The sequence below is a fragment of the Lampetra fluviatilis genome, chromosome 24, assembly GCF_964198595.1.
Source record: "Lampetra fluviatilis chromosome 24, kcLamFluv1.1, whole genome shotgun sequence".
NCBI classification, from domain to species: domain Eukaryota; kingdom Metazoa; phylum Chordata; class Hyperoartia; order Petromyzontiformes; family Petromyzontidae; genus Lampetra; species Lampetra fluviatilis.
The window spans coordinates 11005215-11026725 of NC_136298.1; the positions used below are offsets into that span (position 1 = coordinate 11005215).

The window sequence follows — 21511 nt, forward strand, 5'->3', positions numbered from 1 at the left end:
AGGCAGGGTAATGGTTATCGTCAGCTGTAAGGGTTTAGAGCTGCGGTTAGGGGTCAGAACTATGGTCAGATTTCAGGGTTAGAGTCGGCATAAAGGTCTGGTCAGGGCTAAACATTAATACGGAATGGGTCAGGGCTAGGGGTCTGAGTTAGGTCAGGATCTAGATTAAGGCCAGTGGCCATGTTTCGAGTTGGTAATGGGAGTAATGCTGTGTAATTACAGTAAACACAATCATTTACTTAACTGCTTCGTATTCTGGGGATGATGTCAACGAATGCTGCCTCGCGACCGCAGGAGCTCATGCAGCATTAAACTCCGTGGCGTTAACCCACGTGGCGGGACAGCTGTCAGTGAGTCTGTGATCCCAGCTGATTGAGAGGGCATCATAGTGTTGGTGAGTCTGTCATCCAGCTGATTGAGAGGGCATCATAGTGTTGGTGAGTCTGTGATCCCAGCTGATTGAGAGGGCATCACAGTGTTGGTGAGTCTGTCATCCCAGCTGATTGAGAGGGCATCATAGTGTTGTGAGTCTGTGATCCCAGCTGATTGAGAGGGCATCACAGTGTTGGTGAGTCTGTCATCCAGCTGATTGGCAGGGCATCATAGTGTTGGTGAGTCTGTGATGCCAGCTGATTGGCTGGGCATCATAGTGTTGGTGAGTCTGTGATGCCAGCTGATGGCTGGGCATCACAGTGTTGGTGAGTTTGTCATCCCAGCTGATTGGCTGGGCATCCCTGTGCAAGTTTTACCGTTTTGAAAAACTATTTTGGGACCAGTCATTATCCTTAATTCAGTCTCTAACCCTCACCCTACCCGTCATAGTCTTTTGCAAAATAAAATTTGCACATCTGTTATATACTCCTGAGATTTAGTACAGAGATATTGAGACAAGTTGTAACGTCGGGGTTTAATTAAAACTGTAACATAACATAATTTACATCGTTGTGGAGAATATTAGCAACGAAATAGATAACCACATATGAAATAGATAAGCATAGATTTATTAAATAGTCACAGTCTGCATATCTATTTAGTCGTATTCCTGTATATTTCAAATAAAGCGGACATCTTTCACTCACCTCGCCCTGTCTGATGCCGTTTTCTCCACTTGCAGGAGAGGCGTTGGGAGCCATCGGCACGCCGGACGTTCTTGACGTCCTCAGAGAGTTCTCCTCGGATCCCGTGGTGGAGGTGAGTCCTGGGACCAGCAGAGCAAGATGTTTGGATGACTATGCAGTGACTGAAATCGACTTCTTTGCTTGTGATACAACAAATCGTGAGACGAGAACTGGAGTCAATTATAATTACAGCAGCATTGCTAGCTGAAATTAGAGCTATGATTATGCTGTGATTGACGTTCATTTACAAATTACACAGTTATAATTGTAGTTGACACCTGGTCTGAATGTGACCAGATACGAGCAAGACAACACAACCAAGGCACTGTAGAAAGTACAAACAATACGGCAAATATCTGACGAAAAAATATAGATTCTAGAGTTGAATTGTGACTCCAATTCTTGACATTCCATGAGACTGTGGAGTGGGGAGGAGGGGGGGGCTAGCGAGGTGGTGAATTGTTAAACGCTTGCTTGTATAAGACCGGTGCCTGTGTAAAACGTTTCTTTACCGAGCGTGGCGCCCTCGTTCGAGTGCAGGTCGCCGAGACGTGCCAGCTGGCAGTGCGGCGCGTCGAGTGGCTGCAGCGGACGAGGGCGGCGGGCGGAGCGGAGGAGGAGCGGCTGGGCACGAGCACGTACGACACGGTGGACCCCGTCCCGGCAGCCGCCAGCAGCGACGTGAAGCAGCTGCGCTGCACCCTCCTGGACGACGGCGCCCCGCTGTACGAGCGCTACCGTGCCATGTTCGCGCTGCGCAACGTCGCCAGCGACGAGGCCGTGCTGGCGCTCTCCGACGGCAAGTGCTGCGAGCCCGTTCGTGAACATTGGCGCGTGTTGCACCAGCCCACCAGCCCGTGCAAGTGGACGGTGGAGGGCGGTTTATGTTCGGGGTGTACAAATTTACGTCATTGGCTATAAGACGAATTGTTGCAATTTGAGAGCTGAGATTTAATTCGGGAGTCGATTTTTTATTTGTCTCGTTTTCACGATGGTGTTTGTCTCGAACTTTTTTTTTCAGTTTTAATTGTTCAGTTTTATTCGCGCCATACATAGGTCATCATTCATACCGTATATAGATCGTTTCAGTCAGAATGAACCCTTCATACTGTACAATGACATTCACTCAAGTGCTGCTAGTCACTGTTTCGCAGGCTCACGGACAAATGCCATTTCTGATACACGACGCTTCCAGACGGGGCTCAGATGAAACTCGCAGAGTAATCTCATTCTTGATACAGCAATCGTGCTGTGACTGTTCCACCTGAAGACGGAAACGTCGTAATTTATTATTTTATTTCTATTATTTATTATATTATTTTTATTATTTATTTTTAGTTTTTTACCTACGTGACTTTACCGAAAAGACCTACGAGTATAATCTCATTCTCGTTTTTTTTGCGTGCCACGCGCGCAGGCCTGTCGTGCGGAAGCGCCCTCTTCCGCCACGAGGTGGCCTTCGTCCTCGGCCAGATGCAGCACCCGGCGAGCGTGCCGGCGCTGGCCTCCCGTCTGGCCGTCGCCGAGGAGAGCGGCATGGTGCGGCACGAGTGCGCCGAGGCGCTGGGCTCGGTGGCGACGCCCGAGAGCCTGGAGATCCTGCGCGCGTATCGGGACGACCCAGAGCGCGTGGTGCGCGAAAGCGTGGAGGTGGCGCTCGATATGTGGGAGCACGAGGCCGCCGGCGAGTTTCAGTACGCCAACACGCACAGCCAGCTCAGCGCCGCTGGCAAAGCCGATGGCCCCAGCGCTGCAGAGGAACTGCCGAACGGAATTGGCGCCCATTAGCGGCAACGTTGTCCGCAGTGGCGGCAGGGTCTACGGAAACGCCAAGATTTCGTCGCGTGCTTCATGTGTCCTGGTTGGAAAGTCTTATTTAATAGACTTCCCTGCACCTCCGATTAGCACGGTTGGCTACGTACGGCGCGAAATAAGTTCAACATGCATACCTAATAAAAAGTGATGCTAAGTACATATGATGTTCAAGCCATTTTTATAACACAGAGGCTATCGTGAAGGTGCTTTGTTTATACCTTGTAAGCTCTCATTTGTGGTTGTACATTTGCAGGTCTCTGACCATATCCACATTCTGCTGTCCATGTTAAATGTGCGTTGCCACACGTGTGATGAGATTGAGGTGGGAAAATAATCCTGGGATGATGCAGAGAGATTCCGAGATTATCTGCACCGCTGCTCCAGAGTTTGTAAGCCCACATGTTCGTATAGTAGATACTGGATATAAGCACACCCTTCGGGAGCAAGGCCGTGCTTATATCCAGATTTGTGTGCTTTTTAGGAAGTTTTCCTTTGTCTTTATTTGCCAGTGTAGTGCAAGCATGCGTTGTTTTTATCAGTACTGTGCTATCCAGCTTGTACTGTGGTCTCTGCTATTTTATCAACGGAGCCCTGCGAAGTGGTTTTATTATTTTCCACGCATGCTTCCCGTGGGTTTTGCATAATAAATATTGTCATGGAGCGTCCTGATGTCATTGTGAACTCAAGCGTGTGTCTGTGTCGCCCACGTGTGCTTTCTCATTGTATACGGAGGGTTGGTCCATCTATGAGGCTTATACTGTAGTGACATCCTATGGGATGGAGTTGCTCTTGGTTTAGAGCAGGGTTGAGCAACCGGCGGCTCCGGATCTCCATGCGGCTCTTTAAGGGCTCCTTGGTGACGTTATTCACGTGCATTGCGGCTCTTGAAATACCGAATTCGAAAAAAAATTGGCTCTTGCTCTTTTGGTTGCCGACTTCCGGTTTAGGGGATGGGGCAGTATTGGCAGAGGAACTAGTGCTGATATGTGCTGCTGCTGACGATTTGTGTACTGCTGTTGCAGTTGTTTCTGCTGGTGGTAACGCTGCTGCTGCTGCCACAACTTGGGGTGCTGCTGCATGTATAGCTGGGGCTAGTGTTTGCCACCGGATTAAGCCATCCATCCCACTGCACTAGGGCCTGGACCTGCAACCCGTGAGGCACTTGGGAGTGTGGAGGTCACTCCGGGTCGGTTAGACGCCTCGCCGCCAGGAGGCGCTTGATGCCTGAGCGCGTGGAGTTTCGGGGGTGGCGAAGGCCCGTGGAGCCATCGCCGCGTGGGGCAGCATTTTCATTTTAAGTTTATTTTTTATTAACATACGGATGATCACGTGTGGCCAGTTTAACGGCTATTTCGCAAGGGAGATCCGCGGTGCGTGACCGGGATGACAATAGCAAGAATGGATTGTCAATGATGCAGTAAAATAAGGAATACCAATTGATATACTTGAAATGAACGCATGCAGGGGCCAGCGAGGTTCTTGTACGAGGCAGTGTAGCAAGTAGGTTATCAACATCTATGTTGGGAGCGTTCTCCCCTGAGTTGTGTGGGTTGATGTGTCTTTTTTTAAATAATAATCCATCCATTCAAAAACGTCCTTCAATATCTTTCGATATTTGGCAAAACATCGCACAGCAGGACCCTCCGGAAAATGTTTCTTCAGACTTACGGAGTATGGCCATCCCGGTTGTATAAATGAGCATTCCTTGTACTGTATGCTGGTAATTGTGTCCATCCTATTTACAAACACGTGCACACTTTACTGTGCGTTTTAAGGGCCGTACTGGGAGGTGACCAGCACTGGCAGACACATCTTAAACACGGGGCGCAGGCGAGCATTCGCGGCTAATTGCGCCCACAGTGGATTTAATTATATCCGCGATTTCCTGGCAAATTGTCCCACGAGAACGAGCAAGAATGCTTGAACGTGCGTGCGATGTGGAACGCCGTTATTCAGCGGCACTTGTTTGGCCATGCTAAGCGCTTAATAATGCCTCCCAGACTCTGGGGCAGCGAAAATCTGGGACGAGGGCTTTTGCGGCAACCGTCTGACCTCACCGCGGCATCGATTGTTCAACTCCATCGCACAGACATTTGAAGGCCATCTTTGATCATCATCAATGTGTGATCATCATACGATTGTTCATAGGAAGGTGTTTGTCAGGTCCATGCTCACGGGTGGGGGAATATCGTGGATTTGTCCACGTGGCCAAACCCACGGTGGGTTGCTGGTGGTGCTGGAATATTGGCACCGTTTGCCCCAATGGTGGTGCTGGTGATAGTTGTGCTAGTTGTGGTTGTTACTGGCGAGTGCTAGAGGAGTGCCCATGAGAGCTATGGCACTGGTACTGCTGGTGCTGTCACGTTTAGGTGCCGGTGGTTATTGTTGCACAAGGCTCTGCCTGCACAAGTGCAATGTGGGGAGCGGTAGTGCAGCGGTTAGCACGTTGCACTTCCCAGGTTCGATTCCCGCTCACGGTCAACACCAATGACGATTATCTGCACCGGTCCTGGGCCTCAATCTCGGTCGGGCGTGGCGTTGGCCACCCACCCCCTCGTGTGCCGGTCCCGTCCTTCATATGTGCTCGCTAACAGCACTTGCCCCTGCAGTCTGTTCAAGGCCACATGGGGATCTTTGTCTTTGCCCACGTGCAAAGTTTTTCTAAAGTGGCAGGTGACGGCAGAAGAGAGCAATTACACAATTGTGGAACTATGTACACGTGTACCAAGACGGACAATCCCCGTACAGCCTTTTGAAGACTGCTGGGGCCAGTGCTGTTGGCGAGCAGACATCAAATGCCGGCACGGCTCACCACATGAGTGTGGGTGGTGTGGCCAGCACCACGCCCGGTCGTTTTTATCTCCCTCGCCCTCATGTTTTAACACCGCGCCAGGTACTCATTTAAGGCTGAGTCAACTTAGGGAAGGCCCAGGACTTGTTAAGATAGACAAATATCCCCCGGTGTATCCTTTAACAGACTGTTGGGGCGAGTGCTGTTAGCGAGTAGCACCTACAAGGCCGTAGCCATGGAGTCAACATTGGGGGGGACCAAATCTTCCAGGGGGTCGAGGGGTCCCCCCCCAGAAAAAAAAATCTACATTTGAAAACTAATTTCTTGCCTAATATATTTTTAAAATTCACTCACACATGGGATGGACTTTTTTTTTACAATAATATCTAATAGTGTATTGTATTACATTGCTCTATTTTTTTCTTTTTTATCTTTTCTTGTTTCATTGTTTGTAATGTCAGAGATTAAGGATTCATAAAGTACAACCATAACCACAATCATATATACAGAAATCTATGCATTGTTATATGAAGACAAGTCCAGATATTGTGGCCAAGGTTTAGCAAATTACATAGCATAGCAATTATTACGTTTTTAAAAACATTGTTCGTAGCAATATATTGGGGTGGACATTTTTAGCATATTTGAATAAAATTACGGCCTTAAGCACCTATGAAGGCCGGCACTGTGGCACACGAGGGTGGGTGACCAGCACCACGCCCGGCCGCCTTTGTCTCTCTCGTGGCGATGTTTACAGACACCGCACCAGGTACTCATCTGAGGCCGAGTCGATCTAGGGGGAGGCCCAGGACCGGTCCAGATAATCATGACCGGTGGTGGCCGTGAGCGCGAATCGAACTCGCCTCGCCGGGTGCGTAGCGCAGCGCAGCGCTAACCACTACACCCACCGCTCCCCATCACACACACACGCGGTATCTCAACACACACACACAGCATCCATCCATCTCTCTCTCTCTGTCGCACGCGGCGGCGAGGGAGGAGGAGGAGGGGGAGGCAGTCGCTACGATTGTTCCCGTCCCTGGCGCGCGGCGTCACATCCGCGAGAGGCGTGGGACGGCCCCTCAACTGCAGCGCGCAGACGACGGAGACGCCTCCTCCTGCGAGCCGGCTCCATCCCTCTCTCTCCCTCTCTCTCTCTGTCACACATCACACACAACGCTCCCTCTCTTACAACACACACACAACGCTCTCTGTCACACAACACACACATAACGCTCCCTCCCTCCCTCTCTCACATACAACACACACACACAACGCTCCCTCTCTTACAACGCACACATAACGCTCTCTGTCACAACACACACACACAACGCTCTCTCTCTCACACAACACAAACAACGCTCTCTCCCTCACTCTCACCCAACACACACACAACGTTTGCTCGCCGCTTGCTGCTGCTGCTACAACAGAAGCAGGAGGTCAGAGATGAGCAGGTGGTGACGTTGGGGGGTGGGAGGGAGATGTAGAAGGAGATTTTCTGAAGGTGTCGGTACCGTCCCGTCGGAAAGGCGGCTCAACGGAGCTCCGTTTCGCATCATCATCATCAGCAGCGGCATCAGTGCCATCAGCAACAGCAGAAGCAGCAGCAGAAGCAGCATCATCGTATTCGCGATGTGACCACGACGACCACGACGACGATGCCTCCTCCTCTCGCCCGGCTCTGCGCGGCTGCGGGCTCCCCTCGGGTGCCGCGGGGCTCTGCTCGTTCGGAGCCCCCGATGGGGGTCTGCTGGCAAGTCCCGGCCCTTTAGCGTGGGGTCACCACCACCACAACCATCACCACCAGCAGCAGCAGCGGCGCCATCTCGTCTCCAGCCCGACCCCGTCGCTGCCCATGGACGAGGCGGCTCCCCCGGGCGTGAGCTCGCAAGCCCTGAGGGAGCTGGAGGGTCGCCTCGGCCGCCGCATGCCCGAAAGCCTCGCGCGGTGCCTGCCGTGGGGCGAAGAGCCTCCGACGAGCAGTCGTGCCGCGCCCGGAGATCGCGGGCCGCCCCGCAGGGACCCCCTCGTGCCCGAGGAGCGGGGACCCCGCAGGGACCCCCTCGGAGCAGGCAAGCCGGGCGCATCGCCCGGCCGCCTGGATGAGCTGATCGCCACCCTGCGAGCAGATATGGTACGTGACGGGTCGGTGGGTCGGTCGGTGGCGCAGCTGGTCCGGTCACTGGGCGAAGTCAGTCGCTGGCACGCGCTCAGACATTCGCGCAGGCAGTCGCGCTATTAGGTGGTTCGTACAAGGCTGCTGCTGATCATGCCGCAATAAGTCGCCTGCAGCCATTCAGATAATTCACGCATCCAGGCAGTCATGAATCCAGTCATTCAGGCAGTCACACAGTCAGTGCCATTGAGTCACCGTCGATAAGTCCGTCGCACGGTCATTCAATTCGCCAGCCAGTCGGTCACGCACGCAGTGAGTCAGGCAGTGACACGCAGTCACCTGTTGGGTTTATTCGCACAGCTAGACAATCACTCATTCATATCCAGGAAACCAACCAGTCGGCCAAATTTCTAGTCACATAGGCAGCCAGCCAGTCACTTAACTAGTCACCTGGCAAGTCACACAACCGCCCACACACGGAGGGATCTGCCTATGCTTTAGGCAGACGCGGCGGGAGTGCCCTTAACATTACGTAATTGCCGTGTGAGCGAATAATTGGCTTCCCTTGATGTGTAATTTGCATGGAGTTGGGTTGTCTCAGAAGTTTGCTGATGCCAGGGCAGGCGGCTACGAGAACGTGGTCTGTGGCCCGGCACTTACAGCCACCACTGTGTTGACACGTGCGCTTCTTTAAAGTGCCCACCGCTATTGGAAGTCAGGATGCGTCCGGGCAGTGTTTGAGAGCTTCCAAGACTTTCGATTTAAAGTTTTCGTGACTGCAGGGATTCATCTTCTTGGTTCTTTCGGTAAAGTCACGTAGAATGGAAATGGAAAGAACCAAGAAGAAGCTTCCAAGACGTTTTGGATGACTTCAGAAAATCTGTCGCCATCTCTCGTTAACTCGCTGCGGGAGAGTGATGGTGGACGATCGTTGGGCTGGTTGTGATGCGTGGCTTGGGTGAATAATTGTTGATTGATTTGTTTGGTGATGGTGGGTTGATGATGGCCTTGTGGATGATGGATGGGCTTGGCGATTGTCTGGCGGGTGATGGTCTGCTTGGTAATGTCTAATGAGTGATTGATGAATGGGTGATGGTCACGTGGTTGATGTCCTGCTGATTGATGGACGGGTGGGTGATGCACGAAGCAGAGGTGGGTGATGGGTTACCGAGAGGATGAACGATATCGGGTGTGAGTGATGTACGATGGACAGCTGTGTGATGTGTGCTTTAGGGCTGGGTGATGTGTGAAGTATGGGGGGGGGGGGCAATGGGCAGGTGGACGGGCACGTGATTGAGGGTATGAATGCTGGGTAATGTATGGGTGATGGGGCTTGGTGATGGGACAGATGGCTGACGTCAGCGCCGGCTTTCGCCGTTGCTGTGCGATTTTACGAGGCGACACCCAGGCCGCGTGGTTTTTTTTTATCACAGCTGGCCGATGGAGGTGGGGAGTTGTGTGTTGGTGGGGGGGAGGTCATACTAGGGAGGCAGGGCCATTTGAAGCCACCTAGAGCTTGCGAGCCTCTCTGCTCCACGCGAGTCGAATCACGATGGGTCCTCGTGGTCTCAGACGGCACCGTGTCCTGGAGGCTTGACAAGACTGATGACATCCCTGGACACTCTGGGGGGAGGGGACGGCTCGAATCGACCGCGACTGCATTGACCGCGTGTCGTCGTGGGGATTGAAAAGAGGGCATTCCTGTAAATGTGTTCGGGCAATAAAAGTTGACAGTGTCAGTGCCCCGTATGTACTTATCAGCTGTAGTACTGCCAAAACAATCAGCACCATGGCAACCACCACCATCGCTTCCAACACCACAACAACCACCACCATCGCTTCCAACATCACAACAACAACCATCGCTTCCAACATCACAACCACCACCACCATCGCTTCCAACACCACAACAACCACCACCATCACTTCCAACACCACAACCACCATCGCTTCCAACACCACAAAAAACACCACAATCGCTTCCAACACCACAACAACCACCACCACTGTCGCTTCCAACACCATAACAACCACCACCATCATCAGTTCAAACACCACAACAACCACCACCATCACTTCCAACACCACAACAACCACCACCACCATCACTTCCAACACCACAACATCCAGCACCACAGCCATGACAATCACCACAACAACAGCAAAATCCACACCACCATCACGGTCCGTTCTAACCGCCACGACGATGACCATCAACCTCCACCAACAGAAACACGAGTCGGCGGTGTCGGTGAATTTCACTGTAAAACGTCACGTGTACAATTCAGATGTGCCAGCAATCCTCATCAGCTGTGCATACATTAGCTGTACGCGACTACTACCTATCAACCGTGCGTATCAATCATCGGCGAGTGTATCAGCTGTATGTATCAATCAACTGTGAGTCTTATCAGCTGTACGTATCAATCAGCTGTGCGTCTTATCAGCTGTACGTATCAATCATCGGCGAGTGTATCAGCTGTACGTATCAATCAGCTGTGCGTCTTATCAGCTGTACGTATCAATCAGCTGTGCGTCTTATCAGCTGTACGTATCAATCAGCTGTGCGTCTTATCAGCTGTACGTATGAATCAGCTGTGCGTCTTATCAGCTGTACGTATCAATCAGCTGTGAGTCTTATCAGCGCCTCCACGTATCAGCAACCGGCCGGCGTGGCCGTGATGACAGGCTGTCGGACATGCGGCCAGTCGCTTTGGTTTGGCCGCCACAGCCGGATTAAAGACGTGGGGGGGGGGGGTGTAGTGGGGGGTGTGTAGTGGGGGGGTGGGGGGAGACATCACACAGGGGGACAATTTGTCACCAGGCCAGCGGGCGGGCAGAGGAGGGTGACCGGGGAAAGGCAGGCGGATCTGTCTTTTGTCATTTGTGGCGAGAGAGAGAGAGATGGGGCGGGTGGACACGCAGAAACTCGCTTAATCCTCTGTGCAGACGGGGGGGGGGGCAAAGCCAGTAGGGCCGCTTGCGTAACAGCAACAGCAACGTAATCGGGGTTGGTTTGTACCTTCCCGGTAAGTCACGGGGTTTCCCAAAGTTACAGCCAAGCTCGTGACCCCGCGCTCCGGTCCGCTGTGCGCGGTTTAACGCGATGTTACGCGCCGCACGAGCCTGATGTTTGCTCAACGTGTCCCACGCGACGCCCACGGCGCTGGTTCGAGTGAAGATCGAGGCAATGGGTGTGCGTGCGAGCTACGAACCTGGCGAAATCTCGAGTTGGGACGTGCTTAGAGACGGATTGTTGGGGCAAGTGCTGTAGACGAGCGCCTATTTCAGCACACAGGAGCACGCGTAGCGAGCGTCTACGAAAGCCAACACGGCGCACGAGGAGGGAGGTGGTCTGCACGACGCCCGGCTTCCTTTGTCTCCCTAGTGGCGATGTTTACACACCGCGCCAGGTACTCATTTTGGGGCTGAGGCGACCTAGGGGAAGCACCAGGACCGGTTTAGATAATCGTCACCGGTGTTGGCCGTGAGCGGGAATCAAACTCTGTTCGCCAGGTTCGTAGCGCAGCGCGCTAACCACTACACTACCGCTCCCGACAGACATACCCCCACACACACACAGTCACGTACACGCATGCAGACACACGTACACACATGCAGACACACGTACACACGTACACACACGTACACACACAGTCACGTACACACATGCAGACACACGTACACACATGCAGACACACGTACACACGTACACACACGTACACACACACAGTCACGTACCCACATGCAGACACACGTACCCACACACACGCGCGCGCGCGGTCGATTTTCATTTAGAAAAGTGTCCCAAACGTCCATAAGAGCGCCAGGCTAAATCGAAGCCGGTTGATGAATTTAGCCGGACAAGGCGAGCGAGCTCCAGTGGCTGCTGCCTCACATGGCATCAACGATGGTGGTGGCGGCGATGACGGCGATGACGGCGTTGAGTGATCTGCGACAAGGGCCACTCGCGCCTTGCCACTTTACCAGATTGTCACGTTGCCGACTTATCTCGTTATATCCTTCAACAGCAGCGCTGCGGGCATCCGGCGTCCCAAAAACGCCCGCACCCAACTCGCGCGTCGCGCACGCAGGAAACATGCGCGACCAGCCCTGATGTAATCACCTAGCAGCAGCAGCATGCGTGGCGACTCCCAAGATATTGTTTACTGCTTCTTGTTGTTGTTGTCTGCGTCGTGAATTTCCACTTAACAGTTGCGTGGCTCTCGAGTGTGCAGGCGGTGGAACTGCACACGGGGTCTCTAACGGGGCACGCACGAGGTGCCGGGATCCGGGGGATGGGGGTTGAGGCTAAGTTAATCCTTTGTGCCAGGGCCCCGTGCCAGCCACGCCACGCCACTCCACGTTGTAAATTTGGAATGGTTATTATTGTCACTCTCGAACTGCAGTGCGCCTTACGGATCAAATCACTCGGAACGCGCTCGATCTCGTTACACCTCGCTCAGCTGGGTTGAGTCTGGACATCACTTGGCTGGGTGACCAGATGCTCAGCTGGGTGCTGCAGGCTGCTGCCGAGGCTACGTGGCGTGTCCAGTGGAGGGTGGTGAATGCAGCGTAATTCAACCTTGCGCCGTACGCGTCTAAGCTCGGTCCGCACTGCGAATCTGCGCGGTGAGAATACCGTCAATGAACCGTCACGGCCAATGCGGCACGGGGAGGGAGGCCTTCATCCAGCAGCGGATTGACAACATGACCGGAAATTACCGTCACTGTTGTTATTGCACCGCAGAGGCTTCTCATCGTGACAATCCGTTCTGAGACGACGGGCGGTGCCACGAGCTGACAAAGCCGGTCGGTGAAGTGAGCCTCGATTCAATGTTGTGTTGGTGGTGAGTGGCCCATCTGGGGGGTAAACTTCCTTGCCAGATGACGGAAGAGATCTCGAGAAAGGGGATTATGGAGGTAGCGCGAAATGAGAGAAATGTGGGCAAAACAAAATGTATTATCGGGATGTAGTGAGATGCGAGTCGAGATATACGGATGAGAGAAATGCAGAGAGATGAGAAGTTGCTTACAAGAGACGCAGGATGGGGAGTTGGATAGGAGGCGAGAGATGCTGACCAGACAGAGCTCGGGGGGGGGATTAATCGGCTTACGTAAATGTTGCAATCGCATCGGAATGCGGCATAACGTTGTTCTCTTTCAATTAAAACTATTAATGTTGCAGTTTGTCCGCGAGAAGTTAGATTAATGATTTTTATTAATCCAGCACTGTTCAGAGCATTACGCGTGATGACTCGTGCGTGTGTGTGAGCACCACGTGGTTAGTTCGATTCCCGCTCACGGCTAACATCAGTGGCGAATTTCGAAGCGTTCCAAGGCCTCCCCGATGTCGACTCAGCCTTAAAACGAGTACCTGACGTGGGGTGTGTAAACATCTTCACTGGGGGAGACAAAGGCGGTGTTGAAACATCCCACCTCCTTCATGTGCCATGCCGGTCATCCTTCATAGGTGCTCGCTAACAACGGCACTTGCTCCTACAGTCTGTTCAGGCGATACGGGGGACATTTGGTACCTGGTACCGTGAGTAAACATTGTCACAAGGGAGACAAAGGCGGCCGGGCGTGGTGCTAGCCACCCATGACCCTCGTGTGCCACAGTTCCGGCCTTCATAGGTGCTACTCGCTAACAGAGCTCGCCCCCACAGTCTGTTACAGGATACACCGGGGGATCTTTGTTTATTTGAACCGGTCCTGGGCCTCCCCTAGGTTGACTCGGCATTAAATGAGTACCTGGCGCGGTGTTAAAACATGAGGGCGAGGGAGATCGAAGCGACCGGGCGTGGTGCTGGCCACAACACCCACACTCATGTGGTGCGCCGTGCCGGCATTTGATGTGTGCTTGCCAACAGCACTTGCCCCAACATACGGGGGATCTTTGTCTTTGCGCTACCCACAGCCTCTGTCAATTATTAACGAGACGACCCCGCTCATGCATTAACCACACTGCCGGGGTGGTGTCACGATTACCAGCGTGGCAATGTTACACCGCGTATGCTACGCGTACATTATGCAAGACAAATTAATACATAGGGCCAGCATTGTTCTCGCCAGGGTCGTTCAGATTAGTGGGGACGGGGTGTCTGTTAGCGAGCACCTATTATTGTTAGGGTGGTCGCTAAAGGCGTGGTGGTGGGGAGCGGTGGTGGAGTGGTTCGCGCTTTGAACCCGGCGACCCGAGTTCGATTCCCGCTCACGGCCAACACTGGTGACGATTATTTGAACCGATCCTGGGCATCCTCTAGGTTGACTCGGCCTCAAGTGAGTACCTAATGCGGTGAATAGTAAACATCGCCACTAGGGAGACAAAGGCGGCCGGGCGTGGTGCTGGCCACCCACCCCCTCGTGTACCGTTCCCCAACAGTCTGTTAAGGCTGTACGGGGAATCTTTGGTGTGGCTAGCACCATGTTCAACCATGTATCCCCGGTGCTGATGTATACACTCATGATGTATACACTCATTATGTATACACTCATGATGTATACACTCAGCACCAGGTACCTGGGTACACGTGTACTGTACTCACCGCCCGCCCGATGCCAACCGCAGGCCGCGAATTGAACCCGGAGGGCAAACCACTCTGCCGCATCTGCCCCCCTTTCTTTTTTGTAAACACGCGGTCATGCATCAGGACCTTCAAGTGCTTCAGGAAGGAACTTTACAATGTCACACTCTGCTGTCATCACGTCGCCCCCTTGCCATCAATACCCCGACACACACACACGTGTGTGTGTGTCGACACCAAACTGGACGTTGTGGTGAATCGTAGCGCCTCGATTGGCTGCAGGGGGTGACGTGAACCCATTGCCCACATGCATCCATGATTTGGTGATTCTGCCTTTGGCAGTGGCGCGCAAGCACAATTGGTAACTAAATCAAAACACGACACGTTCGTTAACGCAGTGGCCTTGACATAAATAATTAATATATAGAATATGTACATCAAAAAGTGTGTTCAGAAGGGCCATTTCCTAAAACGTCTGTACAGTATGTCCCTGTTAAGGCCAGTGTTGTAGGCGACATAGAACGCACGGTGGATAGATGATACATCGTTCCGCCGCGAATACACAGTTCCTGCATATATGCCCCTTGCTGGCCTGTACGGGAGCGTGGAACTTTAGTCCGGATTTTTGTTTCCGTCTCCTTGAGGGACGTCCTTGTCAAAGCGCTCAGCTGCAAGAGGAAGGAGATGGATGCCGAACGGTGCAAAGTGCCCAACTGCGGCTCGGGGCATTCTTCGCTTGGGTCCACTGTGTGCGAAAACCAGCCGGCACAATGTGGACAGACGCGGCGTTCCACGTGACATTCAGACACGCCAGGTCGTCTCAGATGAAAGACTCTTTTTAAAACATACTGTTAGTCTTCTTGGTTCTTTCGGTAAAGTCACGTAGAATGGAAATAATAAAATAATAAAAATGAAACATAATGTGAGAATTATTTTATTATGTTTTATTTTTATTATTTTATTATTTCCCTTCTACCTGACTTTACCGAAAGAACCAAGAAGATGAATCCCTGCAGTCACGAAAGCTTTAAATCGAAATTTAACAGTCTGTTAGGTTTTTTCGGTAAGGTCACGTAGGTAAAAAATAAAATTAATAGAAACAAAATAAAATTATAAATCACGACGTTTCGGAGGCAACACAAGTCTCCGTCATCAGGTGGGACCGTCACAGCTAGATTTACTGTATCAAGTGAGGCAAAAAATTCCAAGATACAAGCTCTTAAATACAAGTTAAGGGGGGGAGGAGCTTAGTCTTGAAAACAGTCTGCCTCAGCAGCAGACCACGCTTTCCCACCTGATGACGGACGCTTGTGTTGCGCCCGAAACGTCGTGATTTATTTTATTTTATACCCACGTGACTTTACCGAAAGAACCAAAGAGAATGAACAAAACAATATTTCTCTGACGAACTGGAACGGCCAGAAGGCAGAGGCTGTGGCGAGACATTTTCACAAACACCCGCCTTTCCCTGCCCGGGACACGGCGCTGTTGGTCGGCCTGGTGTGGTGAACGCTGTGGGTGCGTAAATTGAATGTGGTTGACCACCCTTTAAATGCGTCTTTAACAGAATCCGAATGGCATCACATCTGTGGTTGCGATGGTATGTGATAGTGATGACCACCTTGACCCAGACCATCAGCTTGTGCTGTCACACCTGCACAAGTCGACACGAGAAAACAAACTCGCCAGGGTGGCTCGAATGTGTGGTGACTACTCTGCCTCCAGGGGGTACGTTTGGGATATTTCCAGTTTTAACGAGCAAAAGATTACTCAGATGAAACCCGCTGCACTTACGACAGTGTAACGCCACACATACGAGGTCTGCACGAACGGGGTTCATGAACCCGCTTGCTGTACTGCCATCACCTGGTAACTCAGCTGGTCCCACGAGTTTGGGAGTCGCGCAACGTCAATTCTGTCCACCAACCCTGGCGCCTCCATCGCTGCTGGGGGTGCTGCACGTGTGTGCGCCGTCACCACCACCACACCCAGCTCATTCCACCATCACGCAGAGCAAGCCACTTGAACACACTTTCCCTCCTCGTGTCCCCGCGACGCAGACCGGCCTCCGCGTGCTCGACTCGCGGATCCTGACGCAGCTGCTGGCGGCGAACGAGGGCCTGGAGGCGCTGCGGTGGCTGCTGGAGGACCGCGCGGGCCTGTGCGAGGAGGCCAGCAGCCAGTTCAGCGGCAGCCTCTACAGCCTGCCCGACGAGAGCCAGGAGTCGGGCTCCCCGCGCGACAGCTGGGCTTGCCAGCCGGGCTCCGACCTCGCCGACAACCTGGACCGCATCTCCGTGGGCAGCCTGCTCGACGCGCTGGCGGACGACAGTTCGTGCGAGCTGAGCTTCGGCTCGGGCGAGCAGGCGCAGTGGCGCGACGCCTTTCAGCAGGGTCAGAGGGCGAGCGCCGTGGACGAGCTGAGCAAGGCGCCGGCGGCTGGGCAGCCGGGAGGAGGCGGAGGTTTCTTGTGCAACGGGGACCTGGTGACGGACGCTCGCCCTGGCGTGGTGCGAAGCGACTCCCTCGCACAGTCCGACGGGGCCGCGTGGCCCAAGGCCATAGACACCAACTTCAACATCAGGGACTACCGAGTGCTTGGCCTGAAATGCAATGGAAATGTGCACTCGTGAAAAAAATATGAACTGGGCCGTGAATGTGCCGCAGCGTTGCGGGATTTTTTTTCTCTTTTCTCATTTCAATGGGACTGTGCTTGCGTTGGAAGTGGGACCGGTGGTATTTACACGTTTGACGGCGTGCGCGACCTTCACCCAAATGCGGAGGGCGGGCAGCAGCCCGGTTTATTCAGCCGCAGCAGCGACTCGTGTTGTCCTCACGTCGGAATAACCCCCCCCCCTCCTTGCCGTGTCGTTACCCCTGCTCATCACTCGTGTGCGGCCCCTCGCCTGTCTCGGATACATATTAACGATTAAATGCCCTCCCCTCGCTCACCATCAGCTTTACGTGGGCTGCACCATCCCCCACTTCCCCTCCCCCCAACCAAGGACCGGCAGGTAAAAGACACCGCCCCCCCCCACCCCCCCTCGTATGCGTAGCGGTCGCTCCCCGGTACCGGCGGAGCCCATTGCAGTCCCCCTGCGCTGCTGCCACCGCTGCCGCTGCCGTGGTTCCAAAGCAAAGTGCTGCACTCTCTCCACTGTCACCACTCTCTCCACTCTCATCACGTCTGGCTGGCACGAGCCCGGCATGGGAAGGTGACGACGTGCGGGAGGGGCCCCTCGGCCCGAGAAGTCGGCCGGCCACTCTGCCCGCACGATGCCTGCATGCTGCCACGCGCACGGGAAAATTCCTGACCGTTCCTAGCGACGCTTCTGTTTATCGCCGGCGTGTTGGGTTTTTTTTGTCGTCAGCGATGCTGCTGCTGCTGTACATTTAACTTGCCTAACATTGAATAAAAAATACGAAATGTTGAGTAAATAAAAAATACAGAATTAAAATTATCCTCACGAATCGCTGTGTATATGCTTCCACTCAATTAAGATATGTTTACGTGCTATACTTGCCATTGTTCGCAATTATTTAAATTAACCGTAATAATACGATTGTAGCGACATGTAAATGTGTAATGGCTTGGGATAATTGAGGCCGACTGGCAGTCGGATAAATCACACCTTGTTCTCGCATCAACGCGGTGAAAATTACTTTTAACAATCTCCCCACGTACGTGCAACACCCTCGAGTCTATTCCAAGCATCTTCCTCCCACGTCTGGTTTACAGAGCAGTGCGGGGTTTAGAGACTTGCTTCAGAGCTGATGCTATCTTCCCTGCACCATGGGATCCACCGAACCTCGAAGCAACGCAGCTTATCATGACATCTACCACCGGCTGCACGTGCCTTGCATAACACACATCGCGTGCATGCCGCACATACTTGCGTACGTTGGCGACACGCGCAAAAACATACGTACCGGGGAGAAATTGTTGTTTCAGATTGGTGGGCAGTAAAAACATTATTCTCTACCAACCCACCAAATGTGTTACCTGCAATTGTGAACACTCGCAGAGCACTGCTACCGTGATAACGAACGGCCTATGCAAGTAGATATCGGAGAACTACTTTTGAGAGCCTTTCTTTGAAGAGCCCTCTTATCTACACTGCGGGCCCCACACTTTCCCACCTGCACCGCTGCAGAGATGTTCATCACATGTTGGTCAAACAAAAGTTTTATTTTATTCATTACTAGCTTTACTACCCGGCTTCGCCCAAGACTTGGATTAATACACGGCCTACGTGGAGGGTGGGGGAATGCGTGACGTCACAGGCACACTGCGTGACGCTGCCGCATGCGGGTGAAATCACAGATGTGATGTCACCGCTCACTTTGCCGTGCAAAATATATCCATTATTGGGCCCCCCCCGCCCCCCAAAATACAAATGTAATTTTTTAGACTTTTTGCATTGTGTACAGTCTGGAAGCTACCCACATGCCAAATTTCAAGTTTGTTGCATGTCGGGAAGTATGCTAAACATTTGCAATAGACACACATTCACAAATTTCCCGTTTATGTATATAGATTTCAGTTTTTTTTCTATAACTTAAAATAATGTGCTAAATTGTATAACGATGGTTTTCTCTCTGCAGTCATCAGTGACTGGGCATGCTGGGACCATGGGCTCGCTACACTTGAGAACCCGGTTTAATGACAGGTGGGGGCTTAAAACCTGGATTCGAACCCAGGATCTCAGCGTCTCTGACCTCCAAGACACCCGGCCACCTCTTGGGGCACAACAGCGGTCTGCTGTCCGTCAAGCCAAAGCCACATCGTTGACAACAGCGGTGCAGCCAGCACGTGTGTGTGGTGTAACTGTTTATTGACCGCAAGCAAGGGGAACATGAACATACATCATCGTCGTCGGTGGATTCCAGCACCTGCAGTTATTACACGTCACCGTGGCGGCAATACGCAATGCGACGTTTGCTCAGAAACAAAAAGGATGCCACAGGGTTCCGCATGAGTAAACGCATGTTTTTCAGGCTTAAGCGTTTTTTATGTATCGGTAAACACGAACGCATCATCACGTCAGATTACATTTACTACTGCGTAGGGTTTGGTGCTGCACAGCTCTCAAACGCGTTGCGGGTTGTGCCGCGTCGGACACCAAGCCGAACGACCCGCGGTGTGACACAAAATCACATCGAGTGAGTCGCTTGCGCGGAACCAAACGAGTTCCCAAATGCACAAAATGGCGAGCAAGACAAAAGACAAACGGCGTTAATTCTGAGCATCGTCGGCCTTCACCATCTGACGGGACCACTCCATTTCTATAGGCGTGCAATACGTTTCAGATTTTATGTTTGTTGCAAAGATAAGAGACGTGGGCGGCAACGACAGTCACCAACAATGAGCAGCCCAGCGACTCTGTGCGGGGCGATGTCAACACCGGCCGTTCGCGAGGACCCCTGCCATTGTGCAGGAGCCGGCACTTGCCGAATTCGTCTCATTGTTAAGCTGGCAGGACAATGCCGGTTCACAGGCGACGCCGGGTGGTGTGCGGCGGCGGCGGGGTCAAGGGAGGTGGGAACCCAAAACAAACCATAATCATCCCCCGCCATCCACAAGCGTGCACCGCTTTACCGACCCGTGCACCTGTCCCGACAAGCCCTTCCCCACGCCCAACGCGTTTGCTTGTCCTGCACTTGAGTCTACCGCTCCGCTTTGCGAAGGAGAACGGCGCAGCGGGGATACGTCCGGGCTTGGGCCAGAGTCGCCATGCGGGTGACTGACAAACGGCGCCCATTAGTTACACTGGACACACCTGACCTTGCTTCTTTGGAAAACAGCCCAGCAGGCGAGAGGTCAGGCTGAATGGACCAAGATTTTGTAAAGACACCCCCCCCCCTCCCCCCAATGCCGGTTTGGCTTCCTGTTTCCCAGGACGAGACTTCACGCCTCCAGGCGGCAAATGGGGCTGTTGTACACCATCTGCAGGTTCACCTTGTGTCCCACCAGCTCCCGGATGTTGTCGATCCTATACTTGATCATCGTTGGCCTGAAAGAGAGCAGAAGGCCACCGTCGCACTGATCAGACCGGGGTGCCATGGACAACAACGTTTGAGAAGGTTTATTTTTTTCCTCTGTAGGACAATGCTGGAAAGCCTTTCACGAAGACGCTGCTTCATCAACGTTCAGCCAACAGATGTCCTGCCTCCGAATACATTGCACACAATAGTGGATGGCCAATGTGGGACTGGCGAACTGCGACAAGGTTCACCACTCGACAGGGTGATGGACAACATATATAGAATTATACTGGTAAGAACCTCCTGGTTACACCAGCCCACAGGGGATTATTGTGTCCGTCGTGCAGGGAGGGGCTGGGTGGGGAGGGGCTGGGTGGGGAGGGTGGGGAGGGGCTGGGTGGGGCTGGGTGGTTCTGGGTGGGGAGGGGCTGGTCACCCCGTGGTGCCCTTATAAAACTCAATGTTTAAACTACTCACGCCGGCTTGTGCCCGCCCTCACAGTCGAGAATATTTGCGGAATACACCACGCCGCCGTTGACCCTGGCCATTGACCGAGCAACCCAACGTTCCTACCAGCTCCCTCCTCAGGAATGTGTTATTCAGGGAAACCTCAGTGAGGCTTAACACTCTTTTTCAGGGGGGTCCTGCATTGGGGTGTTTGGCTAATTCCATTAATGAGCGTTTGCCGTCATGTTTGGGAGTTTTACAAATCGGTGGTCGATCCACCAACCTTCACCTCCCAAGCGTTGAGACACAGGTGTGGGGGGGGGGACTGCGCTTGACTGGATTCACCTCCCATCTATTTCGATCTAACATCACTTGCCATTCATCCTTAAAACAATCCAACCTCATGGCCAGCCTCAAAAAGCAGCTCGGCAGAAGAATGCAACTCGGCCGGCTTTCAACTGGAAACCCGGCATGCGCAGAAAAGTCAAGTGCAGCGAAGATGAGAATTCCATTGCACGCGCGCTATCCCGCTCGCAACCATTCGAACAGCCAAAAGGTTAAAGTTTATGGGCCCTTTTTTCGTATGCAAGAAGAGGCGGCAAATTTAATATGTTTAAGGAAGGCACAGGTGCAGGCCCCGAGGAGATAATCATTCCCATAGCCACCTGCCTTCCTCCCGGCTCGTCTCAGGGTTTACGGTCAGCCGCCAACG

The 21511-nt window shown here is 52.9% G+C and overlaps 3 protein-coding genes across 3 annotated transcripts in view; 2 read left to right on the forward strand and 1 right to left on the reverse strand.

The window, feature by feature from the left end:
• The window catches only part of DOHH (deoxyhypusine hydroxylase), a 4263-nt gene extending 469 nt beyond the window's left edge, over positions 1–3794 (forward strand). Inside the window, 3 exon segments of the mRNA XM_078867875.1 lie at positions 1018–1191; positions 1659–1917; positions 2536–3794. Coding sequence (XP_078724001.1) covers positions 1018–1191; positions 1659–1917; positions 2536–2906 — 804 coding nt within the window. The 3' untranslated portion in view covers positions 2907–3794.
• Positions 3795–6731: 2937 nt separating this feature from the next.
• LURAP1 (leucine rich adaptor protein 1) lies at positions 6732–17387 on the forward strand. The gene is made up of 2 exons (XM_078867684.1): positions 6732–7858; positions 16428–17387. The coding sequence occupies exons 1-2, from the start codon at positions 7580–7582 to the stop codon at positions 16998–17000; spliced, it is 852 nt and encodes a 283-aa protein (XP_078723810.1). The 5' UTR covers positions 6732–7579; the 3' UTR covers positions 17001–17387.
• A 1781-nt stretch (positions 17388–19168) lies between these two features.
• The window catches only part of FARSA (phenylalanyl-tRNA synthetase subunit alpha), a 55078-nt gene continuing 52735 nt past the window's right edge, over positions 19169–21511 (reverse strand). The window contains exon 13 of the mRNA XM_078867683.1: positions 19169–20381. Coding sequence (XP_078723809.1) covers positions 20276–20381 — 106 coding nt within the window. The 3' untranslated portion in view covers positions 19169–20275. The remainder of the gene's footprint in view (positions 20382–21511) is intronic.